Source organism: Pseudopipra pipra, chromosome 10 (genome assembly GCF_036250125.1).
Source record: "Pseudopipra pipra isolate bDixPip1 chromosome 10, bDixPip1.hap1, whole genome shotgun sequence".
In the NCBI taxonomy this organism is placed as follows: Eukaryota; Metazoa; Chordata; class Aves; order Passeriformes; family Pipridae; genus Pseudopipra; species Pseudopipra pipra.
This window is the reverse complement of record NC_087558.1, coordinates 3550360-3567888: the sequence shown is the minus strand read 5'-3', so window position 1 is coordinate 3567888 and position 17529 is coordinate 3550360. Positions and strand designations below refer to the sequence as shown.

The 17529-nt window shown below is 42.0% G+C and overlaps 2 protein-coding genes across 3 annotated transcripts in view; one reads left to right on the top strand and one right to left on the bottom strand.

Annotated features, from left to right (window-relative positions):
- Positions 1–1872, bottom strand: part of SERPINI1 (serpin family I member 1) — a 45446-nt gene extending 43574 nt beyond the window's left edge. Inside the window, exon 1 of the mRNA XM_064665791.1 lies at positions 1703–1872. The gene's annotated coding sequence lies outside the window, so the exon portion shown is untranslated. The remainder of the gene's footprint in view (positions 1–1702) is intronic.
- PDCD10 (programmed cell death 10) lies at positions 1867–14419 on the top strand. Of its 2 annotated transcripts, none has more exons than XM_064665799.1 (8): positions 1867–1979; positions 8488–8702; positions 9303–9356; positions 10690–10807; positions 11457–11583; positions 11881–11959; positions 12276–12358; positions 13932–14419. In XM_064665799.1, the coding sequence occupies exons 2-8, from the start codon at positions 8607–8609 to the stop codon at positions 14011–14013; spliced, it is 639 nt and encodes a 212-aa protein (XP_064521869.1). In that variant the 5' UTR covers positions 1867–1979; positions 8488–8606; the 3' UTR covers positions 14014–14419. The 2 variants fall into 2 exon arrangements, with proteins under 2 accessions (XP_064521869.1, XP_064521868.1); XM_064665798.1 differs by having other exon boundaries at positions 1912–2116.
- The last annotated feature ends 3110 nt before the right edge of the window (positions 14420–17529 follow it).

The following is a 17529-nucleotide window of genomic DNA, read 5'->3' as shown; positions in this document are numbered from 1 at the left end:
CACATTGCCACAAGCCTTCACATTGTATCATCACATCTCAGGTTGCCCTGTGTAATTCTGTAGACAACACCTACCTCAAAGAAACAGCCACCAACCTTTTTCTCCTCCCTCCCTTGCCTGGGCTACTATTCCTCATCATGCTCAACCAAGCTACAGTAATTCTAAAAACTTCAATGGATTTAAGCTATGGCTTAAAAAACCCCCCAAACAACCAAAACCCAACAGAATCTGGAAAAGTATCACAACATTGATGGAGGGGGATAACAACCTATTTTAAGTTTTAGCAGCTGCAGGACTGCAGCTTTGTAGCTTTATTTAAAATGTACAATTTTCACTGAAAGAATAAAACACCATTAACAGGCATTTATTCGGCTCAATCTATGCTACGACATTTCGGTAAACACTTCTCACCTACTTGGAATGGCATCATTTTCCATTAGACTACACCAAAAATGAGATGAGAATTGAGGAATCAGAGCTCGAAGGTGATTAACAGTACAAAACTCATACACATTATGCAGGTTTTAAGCAGCCCTTTAATACCAAGATGTGTGGAGCATTTGATATACGAGAGATGATACACAGTCTGATTAAAACAAGCTGGTGCGGGAAGGAGAAAATGCACACATGTTTTAAAGTGCAACAACCCAGGTGCTTTTTTTCCCTCTATTTCCCCCACACACACTGTTCTTGCTGAGGTAAGTGGAGGACGTGGGGACAGGTAACACGCAGGGACACCTGCACATGATCCATCTGTTCCCACAGGTATCAAACTCTTCCCATCTCTCCCATCAGTGCCGCAAGAAGTTGCAGCCAACGCCTGACAAGTTCAGCGCTGAAGCTGCTCATCCGCATGTTCACATTGGGGAATTCATGTGCCTTAACGTTAGGTAATAAGGACCGGTATTTAAAAAAAAAATAAAAAAAATAAAAAAAAAAAAGAGTTTTAACAGTGATGCATCAGAAACGCAAAACTGAGGTGATGCCTTACCATTAATTTTTAATATTAATTTTTAATAATCGAGTTCTTTCTGCAACGTAACGTAAAACTTTAAAGCTCAAAGATTACAAGTAACAGCGTTACCTCGACAAATAACACACAAGTTTGGTTGTTTTAATGGCCAAAATGCAGAACGCTCGGCGCACACGCGGTCTGCGGCGCGCTGAGCCAGCCGGCAGGATCGGGGGTGCCACAGCCGGGAGCAGCCCCTCGCAACCGGGCTCTGGAAGCCCAGCTGCGGGCTGGGAACGGCCGGGAACAGCCAGCCCGACCCGCGGGACACCCCGGGCGGGTGTTTGGGCACGACTTTCCTCTCAGCCCAACTCCAGCTGGAGCGCTCCCGCCGGACCCCCGGGGGCGGGGGAGGGAGCGCGTCCCTGCCCTCGCTGCCCGCAGCAGGTGAGCGAGCACCTGAGGGTCCCTGGGCTTGACTGAGGGGGTTCTCGGCTTGATTCCCACTCCTTTTGGGTTATCCCGCGGGGAAGCAGCTCCGATCCCGACCGCCCCTCTCCCGCCGCAGCGGCGGGCGCAGCCCATGCTCGTCCCTCCCTCAGGTGCTGAGAGAGCGCCGGCGACCCCCGCACGGGCAGCGGCTCCTCCGCACCGGCACGGAGCGGGGAGCCTCGCTCGTTTATAACAAATAAACTAGAGCCGCCCGGTGTGTTCGCACAGACAGACCCGCCACGGGACGAGCGCACTCACCGGCACCACCGCCGCCCTGCCCGCTGCCCGGCGGTGCGCCCGCCGCTCCGCGCTCCGCCGCGGCTCTGCTGGGCTCGGCTCTGCCGGGCTGGGCTGTGCTCGGCTCCGCTCAGCCCCGCTGTGCCCCGCTCCGCCCGCCGCCGCCCGGGGTAGTGCCTTCGCCCCGCTCCGCCCCGCGCAGCCCCCGCCCCCGCCCCGCTCGGCATTGTGGGGCTTGTGGTCGCGGAGCGCGGACTACGAGCCCCAGGGCCCCGCGCGCGGTTCCGGACAACGCCTGGTGTGTGGTAACACCGCGGGTCTTCCTCCTTCTCCTCCTCCTCCTCCTCCTCCTCCTGCTCCTCGCGGGCGCTTCCGGCGCGGCGGCGGCGGCGGCGAAGCCCCTCGGGAGCGGCGGGGCCCGGCGGGCCGGGGCAGGTGAGGAGCCGAGCCCTGCCCTGCCCTGCCCGGCGCTCCGCGGGGCGGGCGCGGGGCCCGCCGCGCCCTGCGGGGCTGCGAGAGGGGCTGCGAATTAAACCCTCCTCCGGCACCGCGGCCGCGCTCAGGGAGCGGCCGGGGCGGCCTGGCCGTGCGGGGAAGGTGTGCGGGGTGTCCCCTGCCCTCCCGGCCGGGCGGTGACCTCCTCCTGCCCCCGGCCCCGGCAGGGCTCGTCCTTCCCCTCGCCCTTCCCGCGGCCGCGGGGCTCCGGGGCCCTCCCCGTGCCCGGCCTGGTGCCGGTTCCCGGTTCCCTCGGCCCGGGCCCGGCAGGCGCAGGCCCGGATGTGTTTTATTTTTGTGTGTGCATTTATTTTTAGCTCGTCCTCTCGCAGCGGGCGCTGTCAGGTGGCTGCGGCGGGCAGGGAGAAAGGGCACCTCGGCTCCTTCCTGCGCCGGGGGAGGTTGGGCATAAGGAAGAAATTCCTCATGTCGAGGGTGATTAGATAGGGGAAGGGGCTGCCCAGGGGGGTGGTGGAGTCACCGACCCCGGGGGTGTTTAAGGCAAGGCTGGACCTGGCACTCGGTGCTCTGGTCAGGGTGACAAGGTGGTGTTGGGTCAGAGGTTGGACTCGATGATCTTGGAGTTCTTTTCCAACCTATTTGATTCTGTGATTCCCCGATTCCTTCTTAGCAGGGTCCCCTGGGCTGTGCCCCCCTTAGGGACTGAGCAGTCAGGGCTTGGGTGTCCCATTAAGGTGCTCACTGAACTGGTGAGTTTGGCTGGTTCCTCTCCTGTGTCTCACACACACTGGATGGCTCAAACCTTGAGCCAGGTTTGTGCTGTTCCTGTTATCAGAGGAACTAATTGTCCCCTGGGATTTGTTTACGTGTTCGGAGCTGTGTCATACCTGGTGGTGTTTGATAAATAGGTTCACTTTCACATTCCCAAGGAGGTGAAAAAGAAAGAGAAACAGGGGTATGTTGTTGTGATTATATATTCTAACAACCACGGCCTGTTTCAGTTATGCTGTATAACAGTTTTAGTGTTGCTGACTAGTGGAACTGGAGCACAGGCTGTGGGTTCTCACGTTAGACACAAACTGGATGTGTTAGGACAGACTAAATCACTTCCATTTTGACGTCCATCAAAGGAATATGAACTAATTGTAAGCCTGACTTCAGTTTAGGCTTGGACTTTGTTGCTATGGTTCTATAATTAGGCATCTTGGGTTTATCGCTGGTTTGTCTGATTTCTGAATTAGTCATAGAATTGTTCTGACAGTAATAAAACGCATAAGCAGTTCTGCTTTGTCAGTGAGCTCAACTTGCAAGTGGCTGTTACACGTGTGTGGGGATGTTTGAGAACTGCATCTCTCTGTTCCAGACACTTTAAAGGCACTTCCAAAAATTCAATACTCTATTCTGGTGACATTCTTCTTCAGTGAAACTGCTGGCTGTGAGAGTTAGTAGAATATGGAATCAGTGCACTAGCCTGCCTTTTTGAAATTCCTTGTTATCCTTGCTGATTTTAAAATACAGAGATTGTTATCTTGAGGTTTGATCTGTATGGTAATCCCAGGGCATTCACTCATACAGTTTTAAAAAGAAGGAAAGTAATTCTGTATCTGAAGCACAAAGCCTTGAAGCTTTGTATAATACAATCAAAGTTATGCAGTGGGAAATAATTGAAATTGGGCAGGTAAGGTAACATCTGACAAAAAAAGAGATGTAGGTTTTTTGGTTTTGTGGTTTTTTGTTGTTTTTTTTTTTTTAATTTAAGTGACCATTAATAAGAGAAACATAGTTACCAAGCTATGTGTGGGATGTGCATATAGTTAAGAGAGCATATTCTGCAATTTTTTTTCTTCTATAAACTTTGCAACAGCAAAGTTGACCTAAACCCATCCACATTGCTCTTACATTTTGATTCAAGCTCTTTGCCTCTGAATTCAGGATGGAATTTATGCTGTTATTTCCCTTCCCCCACTCCTTCTTCCTGGACTTAGGTTATTTTTTCCGTTAACTCAGGGATCTCAGGTCAGGTTAAAGGTAAAAACCTCTTGAATCCTCGCTGCAGAAAGTGGAACAGAACTTCTTGGCAGTAGGACAGTCTTTTCTAGCAGGAATAGAGCTGTAGTTTTTGCTAGAAGCCAACCATTGAAATAATAATTCTTGTAAATCACTGCCTCAGGCCTTGTTCCTCTGTGATACTTTTCTAAAAAAGAATATTAATGTCTAAGCACTTATGAGATCTGAGGTGGATGGAGCCTGGAGAAGGGAATAGAGACAACTTCAGTGCAGAATTAGATCTGCTGATGACACAACTGAAGATTGAAATCCTGCCAATTGATGCCAAATATTTCTGTTGGTTTAAAACTCTTTAAAACAGTCGAAATGAGGAGAGTCTGCCCTCTTCTTTCACTGTTTCAGAAATAGTGTTACACAAACACCTTTCTTTGGTGAACACCTTGCTTGTTTTCACCCTGGCCTATGCACAGGTGTGGATTTTGTGGATTTGTAGTTCCATCGTGATGGTTGTGTTCTTATTAAGTATCTCTGAAGTTCTGCTTGATTTTTAGGCCATGGCTAAAAGTCTGTCAGTAAATGACACACATCAGAGGAAGCAAATTGTCACCTCAGACACCGATAACGGTGGTTGTACATCCTGGGAAGGGTGGTGGTTTGTGCTCTTTACCTTTTTTTGGCTCACAGGAAGTTTATCTTGGTGTAGGTTTTTTTTTTTTTTTCTGCCAAAGTTCAGTTGAATGAATTCAAATGTCACTGGATGGATATGGGGAATGGGTCTGTGAAGAATCTTTCCAAATCTGTCCTACATCTCTCAGTGTTTGAATGGGGTAATATTTTAGTGCTGAGACTTAAAGGTTAGAATGTCAGATTTGTACTGACAGAGAAAGGATGTGTTCCATGTTAGTACCTCTCTTGATGTGTGTGGTGATTAAGATTGAGCAGGCAGGCTTGTATTAACTGGCATCTTAGCACAGTTTGCAAATCTAGATTCTCTGTAAATTCCCTGTGTCATTCTGTACATTCTCCCCCATTGCTACTAATTGCACATACATGGATTTGAATCCATGGGATCACTGTCACAAGAAAAGCTCAGGCTCACACACAGTGTCATATTTGGCAGTGTCCTGCTGTCTTCTCCTCATCTGCCCTCTCAGACCAATTAACAAGTTTGCCAGCAGAGTAACACCTTTTATGCATCTTACAGCAGTTTCCCAGGATTTTCTGAACTGCACCACTCCATTGTGCTGTTCTAATACATCACCTTCTCGTGGAATCTTATTCCATCTTTTTTGAGAATGTAAAAATCCAGCTGGCAGATGAAACTGGGGTAAACTCTTCTCAAAGAAAAGGCTCTTTGGAGATAGCAGGGAACTGAAGTTAAGCTGTTAGGAGACAGTGTCATGCAGGCTGGCAGCTGTGCAGAGCTGCTTTTGATCACATCCCAGAAGAAATGCTGGAAGCTCCTCGTGGCTGCCTGATAATGTGCATTAAACTTTGGCTCCAGTCAGGTCGTTTTCAAGGTTGGTGAACTTGCTAATAGTTGATCTAAATAATAGAACAGAAACTTCATGGGGATTTGGTCCCTCACCAGGATTGAGCCCTTCCTCAGGGATATTTGTAGGTGGTTTAGTGCAACTGTGACAAACTGTCTTTCTGTAGCCCAGTAAATGTGGAATTTTTTATGAAGATCTTTATTCTTTCTATTTAACACCAGCAAAGCCTGAAGTGCATAAGTTACATCCAAAAGCTGTGAAGAAGCTGATCCCTGGCTGCAAAGATAAATAGTGTGGCAGGGTCAGCAGTCAGGTACTTGCCTGACAGTGTGATGCTTCCTAATGTATCTTCTAGAAAATGGGGAGGTTTCTGGAATAATGAACAACCAGTGTGATATATTGAATATATTTCTTTTCATACATTGGCAACAAAGGCATTTGATGTTCTTATGTATTTCTTGTGTGCATGTGTATATATAAATCCACCTCTCCAGTCACAACACTGGTATCTTTATATAAATCCAAAGTGGTGGGTTTTGTTTTTTTTTTTTTTTTTAGGAGTGTCAGTGTCTGGTAAAGAGGTAATAGATAATGTATAATTGTTTTTATATGAGGAGTTTAGCTGTACCATGGATTAGTAACAATAGCTTATGGCTCTTCAGGAGAAAATGAGTTCTTCATGGTAGTCCACAGTGTAATAGGTTTTCATCATCATAAAAATCCATCATTTCACTTAGTATTTCCTTTTTTGTGTGTGTGTGTGGGTACTGCTAGCCCATAAAAACAAAGTAATTATATCTAATGGCAATTCTGTCCTTTTTTGCCCTTCTTCCTGTGATAAAAATCTTTTGGGTAGAGTAGAACAATGTTCAGTGACCTGATTTAACTCTTTAAAAAACTTACTCTGAGAACACAATCCTGGATAAAACCTCGCAGTGAATTAAACTGTGAGTGCTGCCTTCGGTGGTGCTTGTCAGATTAGTATCTTGCATGAGTTTATGTTTACTGAACTTCCAGAAACATGGACTTAAACAGCAAAACAAAGAGTTCTCCAGCCACTCTGTCCCTCACATGCCAGCCTTTGGAGCAGGGAATACTCATGGATAATAAATGGGACAGCTTGTACCTGCAGTAGGGAGTGAAAACTTGCTCAGACAAGTTCCCACCCCCCCATGTGAGCAGACCTTGCATGAATTTATGTAACTCTGAAACAAGTTCTTGAAAAATATTCCACTTTTTGAGGAATGGTGAATATTCACTTGTGTTCTTCCATGTTCCTGACAGCTCTAAAATATCTCTGGGTAGGGGAGAAAAATGTGAGAACCCTGATTTTTGCAATTCCATCCATGTGGACGTATCCACACAAATCCCTCTCTGAACTCTTGGGAATCCTGTTCTGGGGCTTTAGGACTTTTTCATGTGTGTTATGTTGAAGGGTTAGAACAGCAAGAGTAATTTTGGAATAAGCAATCCATGTCAGAAAACTGATATAATTTTTTTTACTATAGTCACGTTTAATTTTTTTCAGTGTTTTAACTGTTGTGTGACCAGTTCTTCACCTACTTAGAAGTACATTCACAGTGCCTGTTCACAAGCTCAGATGAGACATGTATAATATTTGTAGTCATCCAAATTATTCTCTGTGCTGACTGTAATCAATAACAAATTTCACTTGTGTAATTATGGCTGAACTACTATAAACCTGCCCTGGAAAAAAATATCTGTTCCTTTATTGAAACAGCCCTAAGATTTTTAGCTGCTGCAGAGCATAATGAGGAATATAACTGGAAGAAATATCTTGGTTTTTTTCACCTGTTCACACTCTCAGTGATATTGATTGCTGGAGTAGCTTCTGCTGTTTCTTATAATTTCACTTCTTTCACTTCTTACTAAAATGTCAATAAATTATGCAGATGTGCAAATGCCTGATGACTGAAGCTTGTTAGGAGGAAAAAACCTCCTCTAGTGCATCAGATATTCCAAGCAAATCTAAGAATTAAACCTGTTAATCTCCTTTTTATTTTTATTTCTAACTTGGACTTCAGGTCTTTAAACTCAATTATGTCATGTAAAATATTTTTAGAGAATCTGATGAACAGAACATGTAGTAGGCTGGAACAAAGATTTCTTGTGAGCTGTAGGGTGATCTTTCTTCTTTTCCACATATTTTCTATGTCTGAGCAGTGATGGCTCCATGTTGGATATTATGAGCTGGACTGGGTGGAGAACTTCCAAAACAGAGGTTCAGTTACTGGAACAATAATTTTCCATTGAGTGAACAGAGCTGGGGACACACCCAGAGTGGAAACATGACTTCAGCTTATATAAACCCAAAGAGGGAATATTAGGAATTCAAAGAGGTGGAAAGTAGGCACAGCTTGATGCATGTGCAAAAATATGGGGTATTTATAGGTAGTTCTAATGTTAATAGTCATGATGCATCTATATGGGGTTTGGGTTTGCAGCATTTCAAGCTTTTTCTGTAGGGGAGTTGTCAGGAACCTTATGCTGCTGCTTATGAGTGGTGGCAAGATTATTGTAAATACATATCAAACAAAATCACTGTTTTCAGGAAAATCGGTTCCATAAGAACTTGAAGAAAATAAAACCCACTTCTGGTAGCACCCTACTCTTTAAAATATTCACTCAATAGATTTCACTTAATAGATTTCAGGGTTTTGAAGTCACACAAAGTGGTCATTCCATATTTACTTGACTCACGTCATAAGGAATTGCTGGTTTCTGGGCAGTAACCAGCTGAGGTTGATCTGTGTTTTCATTTTTAGAACCTGCCAGTCACGAGTGTTTGTAACTGTTGTGTTTGTTTTGTCTTTTCCCTCACGCCCTAAGGACAATACGTTTTTCAAGCCCTTCAAGTATTCTTGCACGACGAGGAAAAAGAAGAAACATTTCAGTGAATGAGGAGTTTTTTGCTTCTATAGTGTTTTCCTTGAGAAGTGGCTCTTTGAATGAGGATGACAATGGAAGAGATGAAGAATGAAGCAGAGACCACTTCTATGGTTTCCATGCCTCTCTATGCTGTCATGTACCCGGTCTTTAATGAGGTGAGCTGCAGTTTGCTTGAATTTAACAATCCCCTTTATTTTGGGAAACATGGGCATAGTAGCAGGTTGTTCATTTTGGCTGTGGAAGCTTTGTGTCTGACACCATCTCCTTCCCATGCATTGTTTTACCCTTTTTCCATGAATACTATTTCATGCTCTTCAGAGGTTGCTGGATGTCTCGGCCCTGATCTTTTCTCTTACCTTTTACAGAGGATTTTCACAAAAATGCCAGGTCTGGTATTCTGTGGCAGGAAGTAACATACACTCAAACACATACTTGTGAACATTTTAATTTTACTGCTAATGGTTGTAATTTAATAGGATATTTGATTTTCTGTGAGTATCAGAGATTGGCAAGATGCTCTCAAAAACTTCTGTGACATTTCTGCTGCAAAATACATCCAGTGACATATTTGATTTGAGGAGGGGGAAGTCTTTCCTTTGGGATTGAACATTTTAGTATCTCTCAAGTGACACCAGTAATTTAAAAGCCTCTGTCAGTTCCCAGTTTCATTATGTGTGTAAGGCAGGGCATGAGTGTTTGACTTGTTTTGTTCTAATAACCTCAGAATTCCTAACAATTCTAAACTTTCATTGCAGCTAGAAAGAGTAAACCTGTCTGCAGCTCAGACGCTGAGAGCAGCTTTTATTAAGGTGAGAAGTAACTTGTTTTGAAGAATGATTGTTTAAAAGGTAAACCATATACAGTAAAGCTAAAAAGTCAGCTTTCTTCTGTCCTTGTCTTTGCATCTGAAGACTCCAGCCTTGATCCAGCACTTCTAAAAGTGAAGTAGACAATTGCATGGGCTGTAAGTTTGAGAGGTCTGATGTTATGAGTAGAAGAAATCTAAATGAAACACTTGAGACATTTTAAACAGACTTTTGTCTTGTCCGTATAGTACAAAAGCTTAAATGAGGAAGCAGTCAGTGAATAAATAATATACTTAGTCTAAAATTGCCAAGACTATGTGGCAGAGGTGCTCATGAGCAGTAGACACACAGCAGGCTTTGGAAGTGCTTTACAGAGTGAGTGATAATGGGAATTTTTTGTGGATGAAGATAAGTTCAGTGCTTGTGTCTGCATCCAGCAGTAAATGGAAAAAAGAGACTTGTAACTTTTATATTCCTGACGGGTGAAAATTCCTTTATCCTCCTTTACTGAAGTGCTGATCTTTTGAAATTCCTAAAACAAAAATAATTGCAGGCATGACAAATCTTAACATGTGAGCTGTGCAACTACATTGCAGGTGCCTGTTTATAAGCCTAAATCTAAGTGTACCTTGACAATCTGAAGTCTCAGCTAGAGCTCATGCAAGCTAAATGTTTTTACAATTAATGATAAGGAGCTGAGCTGGGTGCAAATAATGTCAAAACTGAGATATTGGTAGCAAAAAAACCCACCCCACAGTCTCATTCTTATTCCACATAGTGCAGTTTTTTTAGTAGCAGCACAGGTAGTGGGAACACCTCCAGTGTTAGCTGAGCTCTAGCTTAGTTTTACTTAGATATATCATCAATCAAAAGCTGTTTTTTTTACTGAAAAAGCGATTCCCAAATGATGTCTGAGCATATGATGTGATTCGTAAGAGGCACGTTTATAAAATGTCCCGTGGGAGGTGGGGGAGCAGCACCTGGCTTGGAGTGACTTGAATTCCAGTGGATACAATGTCTTTGTCTCAAAGCTTAGTGTTTATGAAAATATAACAGGATATAGAAATTCATGAAAACCTTTCTCATTCAAATTGAAACGAGTGGAAAAGCTTATTGGAAAAGTTATTTATACCAAATCAGTGATGTAGCCCAAAATAATGAATGTTGTAGTGGGCAAAATGGTTTTCAATGTAATCTACTGCTCTAAAACCATTAGAATTTGAAGTTTCTGGCAAACTCCTGCAGTATCTGAAGCGAGGTACATGAAAATCTGCCTTTGTGCTTGCAACATTCAGGCATTGCATATTTCAGAGTAACAACTTGCTTTACTGTACAGGCTGAAAAAGAAAATCCAGGTCTTACACAGGACATCATCATGAAAATCTTGGAGAAAAAAAGTGTGGACGTGAACTTCACGGAGTCTCTTCTGCGTATGGCAGCTGATGATGTAGAAGGTAATAAATCTCATGTTGAATAACTGGATTTTTAATTACACTGCTAACTAGAAATAGGCATTTCTCTGCCTTTTTTTCAGAAGAGATTATTTGTTTCTTAATACAATTTTTTTTAGCAGGGTCAAAGAAAATTTGCATTTCTTGAATACCTCTTTAGGAGAAGTTGAATCTTCCTGAAGACCATACTTAAATAATAAGAGAAAAAAAGAAAATGAATGTTAAGGACTATATTTCTGTGGGTGCACAGTACACCTTTTGCATTGCTAACACAGAAAAAAGCATGTGGAGTATAACATGCTCTTTTTTTCCCCCCTGTTTCAAAATAAAAGCAATAGTTACACTGTCAGAGAAGGAGAATATAGGCTTGAAATTATTTTAATACTGAATTGGGTTAGTGTAGTGCCTTCAGTGTCTCAAATAAATTAAGATGGGCTCTTTTTCCATCGTGCAGTAATAAAGGTGGTTGTTGCACTGTGTTTTGGTTCATACAGAGTGTATTCACTGCAGTTTTCTGGTCAGGGCTATTTTTGTGCTGTTCACCTTCAAATATCCCATGGCACTACTGCTGCATTTTTGTGGAGTGTTTTTAGCTGTCACTGGAGACTTGAGGACACACTAATGGTGTTTCTGAATATGTTCTTTTTGGTAGAGTATATGATTGAAAGACCAGAACCTGAATTCCAAGATCTTAATGAAAAAGCACGAGCACTTAAACAGATTCTTAGTAAGATTCCTGATGAGATCAATGACAGAGTGAGGTTTCTTCAGACAATCAAGTAAGTACCATGTGATGGATTTTTCTGCAGATCGAGAGGTCAGACTTTTTATTTAGGCCTGATTCTCACTCAAATGTTTAAGATGTTCCTTGACCAAACTTACCTTGCTGATTCCCACACTGAATTCCCAGGGCACTGCTCTGGCTCTTTGCATTTGGTCTTGTGACATCGTGTCTGATACTCACTCTGTAGAACCTGTTTTAAGAAGTATTTGATTCCTAGAAGGGGATTGAATTCCAACATTTAAATGGGATCACTTAAGGATATTACAATTACTTTTTTTTTTTTTCCAAATAGGGACATTGCAAGTGCAATAAAGGAACTTCTGGACACAGTAAATAATGTCTTCAAGAAATACCAGTACCAGAACCGGCGGGTATGTGCAGCGACTCTTCACATACAATATTTGAAATAGTCTAAGAGGAGGCATTTCCTTTTGATCAGAGGATGAGTAGGAGACTTTAACTGGTCAATGACATAATGATTTAAGAGCAAAATTGTTATGTGATAGGTCTGGGCAGTTTTATAGGAAGAGAATGATATCTCTTCATGTCTTCTCAGAAAAATGAGAATCAAAATGCTGTTCCAAATGTAATGTCAGCCAGTTTTCTGATCAGTTCAACCTCAAGATTCTCACTGTACCCAACAATATGTGAACTAAGACTCTGCTCCTGATGTTTTTGTTTTCTCAGGCACTTGAGCACCAAAAGAAAGAGTTTGTAAAATACTCCAAAAGTTTCAGTGATACTCTGAAAACCTATTTTAAAGATGGAAAGTAAGTATGGTTTTGTACTAATAATTTACATCAGTAAGGCTGTGTCAATCAACAGGGGAAAATGAGACAAGCTACTTTTTTCAGCACTTGCCTAATTTTCTGTACCTATGTCCTCAGACTATTGTGGCTGCTTTAAATACTATTTCTTTTGTAATGCCTTTGAGGAAAGTGGATTTTTTTAAATGCACCACAATACAACACCCATATGCAGTGTTAGTTTTGAATCTGAATTTGTGAAGTTAAATTTCCTGGCCTTGTGTGGTTTTTCTCAGTGTGTATACAAGGACAAAGAAATTATGAATTCTTTATTGAAAAAGGTAATCTACCTATTTGAAGTATCATTTGCAAACACTAAACATCTGTGCAATGTTCTCTTTGATTTACATTTTTATTGGCCTTTCTTTATAGGCCCTTATAATGCTTTGCAGTGTTTGGAATTACTCAGCTGAGTCTTTTCTCTTTGAACATTTTAGCCTTCAAACTGAGGCTTTTTCCAGGTCTTCACCTTGGCTTTTGAAGTCCATGTTCCTGTATAATTCACTGTAGTGATTGTTTGGGAAGATGAGTGTATCCCCCTCAGACTTTGACAGTGCCAAAGGGTTCTGTGTGCTGCAGTTCTAAAAATGAGAACTCCCTTTCATGTCAGCTCTTGTTGAGCTTGGCAAAGACTAAGAACACCCAGGAGATGGTGCATTACTAAAGGGCAAGGAAGTCTTAAGACCAACTGGGAATACTATCTTGCTTCAATCAAAGCATTCTGATTTTCTTTTCTTACTGAAATTGGGGCTAAATTTGGTTATGATACCAAAAAGAGAAATTTAGACCCCGTAACTTTATAATTACTGGACAGAAGTGCTGTGTATTGTAGGCATAAGCTTAAAGTGTGTTAGTTATTTGCAGTATTGTAAGAAATTCCATAAGGTTTGTATTTCCTATCCTTATGAAATCAGGAGTAGTTATAATCTGTCTGAACTGCATGTTGAGTGAGAAACCTGCTCCCACCAGGAGGTACCAGCCCCAAAGAGAACATCCTGCTCACAGGTGTCATTCCTGAGCTCAAAAACCCAGTGACTCCACACCCTTCTTAACAAAAAGATAACTAAAATAGCAATTTCCTTCCACATATGTGCATGCTTAGTATTTCTACAGGAAATATTTGCCAGTTCTGAAATTAGTGGGGGGTGAAGTGCTCGGCTTTGGAAAGAACACGAGTTTGACAGTCACAGGATCAGAGAATGGCTTGGGTTGGAAGGGACCTTGAAGATCATCCAGTTCCAACCCTGAGTCATCTGCTCCACTCTTTTTCTTAGTTAGCTAAACCCCAGAATCGAACAATTGAGATGTCAATGATGATTGAGAGCCCAATTCTTTAAGTTCCTGCCAAATAAACACAGCCTTTCTAGGATTAGCTGTGCAGATGAGGCTGGGTGCCAGCACTGAGCTTCAGGTAGATCAGGACAGGGTAGGACATCAATATACTTCCAATTTTCAAAGCCTGGATGCCAATAATGCTGGATTTATGGAATGCCATGTTTCTAAAAGCATCTGAAGCAGTGTCTTTCTCTTTCCACAGGGCAATAAATGTGTTCATAAGTGCCAACCGACTAATTCATCAAACCAACTTGATACTTCAGACCTTCAAAACTGTGGCCTGAAAACTGTATATGTTGAGAGTTGTACTTTTCAATGGTGGATAGGGTACCTTTATATGTAAATTTTAAAGTTTTGACTGTATAAATTATCAGCCCCTCTCCAGGGGGGCCTAATGCAGGATTTTGAATGGGATTATTGCCATCTTACACCATATTTTTGTAAAACATTGTAGCTTAATCATAATCTCACGAGGAAGATTTTGCATCACTTTTTTGCTATTATCATTCTTTTCAGAATTATAAGCCAAAAGAATTTACGCCTTAATGTGTCATTATGTAACATTCCTTATAAGAATTGTAAATATTTGGTGTTCTGTTTCTGACATTTTAACTTGAAAGCGGAAAACTGCAAGATTATGTATTTAACGATATTGGTGGCAAATATTCAATAAATAGTTTACATCTGTTAGACTGTCTTTTTGTATGTGAACAAAAGTGCAGAACTCATCTTTCTAGAACTGCAGAACGTTCATTAAATGGAAAAATAATTCAAATTATTTGGGTGCTTAAAGCTACTGGGAGTTCAAATCAGTGTAAAATCAGGGGTTTTCCTTAAAGCTGAGATTTTTTGGCTGTGATCTAGACCAGAATACCAGAATAATTACATTAAAATGTCTTTGACAAAGTAATAAGTAAACTCAGAAGTGAGATGTTCTTTTGTTTTTGATAGAAACTAAATCTCACTTCTTCCTTAATCTTCTCTTGGTGGTGAGTTAACAGGCTTTTTACTCCTAGACTATTCCAAGGTTTGGAGCAGAGGATTATTTTAAATATATGCAGCTGAGTTTGCAGCAAAGGTTGAGTTTAAAATATTAAGATAACTGGGTTTTCAGTTGGTGCCCTTTGGGAGGGAGGAGGAGAGAAGCTGGAACTCTTCCAGGTAGCACTAGTGATATCTCTACTATGCATGCCACAAGGCAACTTCTATTTTTCAGGGATTGAAATCATGTGAGACCTCCACTGACAAACCTTGGCTGTGTCGATGGTTAAGAGCTGCTGATGGACAGAATAAATTTTATCATTGTGATTTCATGGTGGTATTTCACTAGTTTAAGGAATCTCACGTGCCCCTTTGAAGTGCACCTTGAGCTTATTTTGAAATAGAATAAACCTCTGAAAGATCTTTAAAATCTGTGGCCATAACTAGTTGGTTTAGAGAAGAATGTGAAGCAGTTTATAAAGCTGCACAGGCTGTTGCAGGAGGATCACTCCAGGCTGAAAGAGCACAATTGCTACAGAAATACTCCTTTTTTAGGTGTAAATGCTGAAGAAAAGGTCCATCCAGACTTTCCTTGCACACTGGCCTGGTGCTGTATTGCTCATTTGGGGCAAGTGCCTTATCCAGAGTCCAACAGCTGGGTCCTTGAATTTGGTTATCTGCTTCAACCATCAGAGAGGGGGGGAGTGCAACCTGCAGCCCTCCTGAATAGCACTGGGTGTTCTGCTGTCTGTCTGGCCATGGAATTGTTTCCTTGATGAGAGCACTGCCTGTAGTGAAATGGAACAATGTAAGGAGAGTATTGTGTGAAAATGACTCCTTGGGAATGTACCTTGTGAAATTTCTGATTCCACGTGAAGCTCTAAACGGGACATGGCCCTTAAAGCTTTGCTGTTCAGCCTGTTTTCTATTCTGACAGTGGTGTGTTGTGTCATTAGCAAATTGAGCTTAGGAACATGACAAAGGGATGCAGATACAATTTAGAGATAAAACTTCCTGTTATTTGTCAAAGCTTGGCCTGCTGAACTGTCATTTCTTGGAAAGTGGTAGAAGAGCAGCAGTTTTAGCAGCTACTAAAGAGACAGCCTGACTGTAATTAGAGTAATATTTCATTTGCATCTTTGCATTCTGTAAGTAAAAAGGTTGAGTAGTCTTCCTTGTGGATGATGTTCACTTAAGTCATAGCTCCAAAGGGCTTCATGAAGACTAATTAGGTTAGAAGGAAGGGAGAGGCACCTGGAGTTTATGATACTTCATTTGTCTTGAAAAGAGTGTTTGGTACTGGGGAGGCTGCAGCAGTGGCTGCAAGGAGACAGAGACATGAAAACTTGGGTTATATTTTCCAAATTGGACTTAATTCCCATAATATTCTGAGATTTCTCTTTTTCTTGAATTGAGAGAGGCAGTAGCAGCTGTTGGTAATCATTAGTTGAATGATACCATGTTTATAAGTGTCATAAAAATATATTAAAAAAACGTTTATGACTTGGGTCCCAAACAAGATGCTGTGTTATGTCCTTTTAATTGATTCCTGATAAAATCAGAGGCTGTTGCATCAAGAAATGAACTGTTCCTGTTCATCAGTTCTTTCCTAAACCTTTACTGGGTAAAAGGTACCAAATACAGGGCTGAGCTTCAGGTAGTCTGGCCAATGTGTTTTGTTTGATTTATAACCTCATTGTGATTTCTTTATGTTACCCTTAAAATGAATGGAAAATTATTCATTGTAATCTATGTCTGGTAATGGGAAAACTTGAAAACTGGTGTCTTCAGGTGACACTCTTCTGTTGTGTGCAGTGAATCCATATCTAGTGGTCTTATAAACCTCTATTTTCCACTGAATATGAGCTGGGACATATGTCTGTCAAATTTTATTGTGGTTTTTGCACTTTATTATTCAAGTTACCTGAGTAGCTAAAGATAAGTTTCTCTTAAGGATTTCTAATACAGCAGGTAGTGTTGCAAAATGCTCCTAGAAAATTTCTGCTGTGAATGTGGGTTATAACTGCTATGATAATGTTAACATACAGAAAATCAATCTAATAAACAAAATAAAACTTTGTATATTTGTTAATGAAGCAAAGAAACGTCTTAATCACTTGTTTCAATTTTCCTCAGCCTGTAAAAGCAATGAAGACAAGCTCAGATTGACTTATTTCTGGTTAGAAGCTTGATTTATTTCTGGTTAGAAGCTTAGTTTAGTCGTGATATAAAGGTTTGTGTCTGAGTGGGTGAGATGTGCCTGTGCCAGCTCAGCACAAGGTGTATCTGGACGGTGAGTATGGAATATCAGAGTGTTCTGCTGTCACAGCTTCCCTGCACCCAGGCAGTGGGATGAGATAGGATCAGTCTTGATTAAGCATTATCTGTTGACATGATCTTATCTAGATTACCAGTGAAGTTCCTTCTTAATGTTCTCAGCTCCTGCACTGTGTGTCGGGGGGGATGTGCCTTGTTCTGCAGGTGTTATCTGATCCTCCTGCAGACTCTGCTCCCTCAGTTGGCTGGGGAGTGAAAAGAAGGTTGTCCAGACAAACTTGCCACATGTCTGAGCTTTAGATTGTTCCAGTCTGAAGGGGAAATCAAATAAATGCACCAGCATGTGCAATACTAATAACTGGGTTTGGTACAGCACTGATTGTCACCTGCCTTTGGAGGAGGCACTGGCTGTTCTGCCTGAGAATCTGGCTTTGCCAAGCCCAGCCTGGCTCCTCTTCCCAGAGGGACTCTCCAGTGCCTCCTGGGAAGGGAATTGCAGGCAGTTTGTACTGGGAGGTGTGGGAACTCTCTGAGCTTTGCAT

Excerpts from the sequence above, each read along its gene's own strand:
- PDCD10 (XM_064665799.1), top strand. The coding sequence starts at position 8,607 with ATGAGGATGACAATGGAAGAGATGAAGAATGAAGCAGAGACCACTTCT. Across the intron at positions 10,808-11,456 it reads GGCAGCTGATGATGTAGAAG|AGTATATGATTGAAAGACCA; the intron begins GTAATAAATCTC and ends TCTTTTTGGTAG. Across the intron at positions 12,359-13,931 it reads ACCTATTTTAAAGATGGAAA|GGCAATAAATGTGTTCATAA; the intron begins GTAAGTATGGTT and ends CTCTTTCCACAG.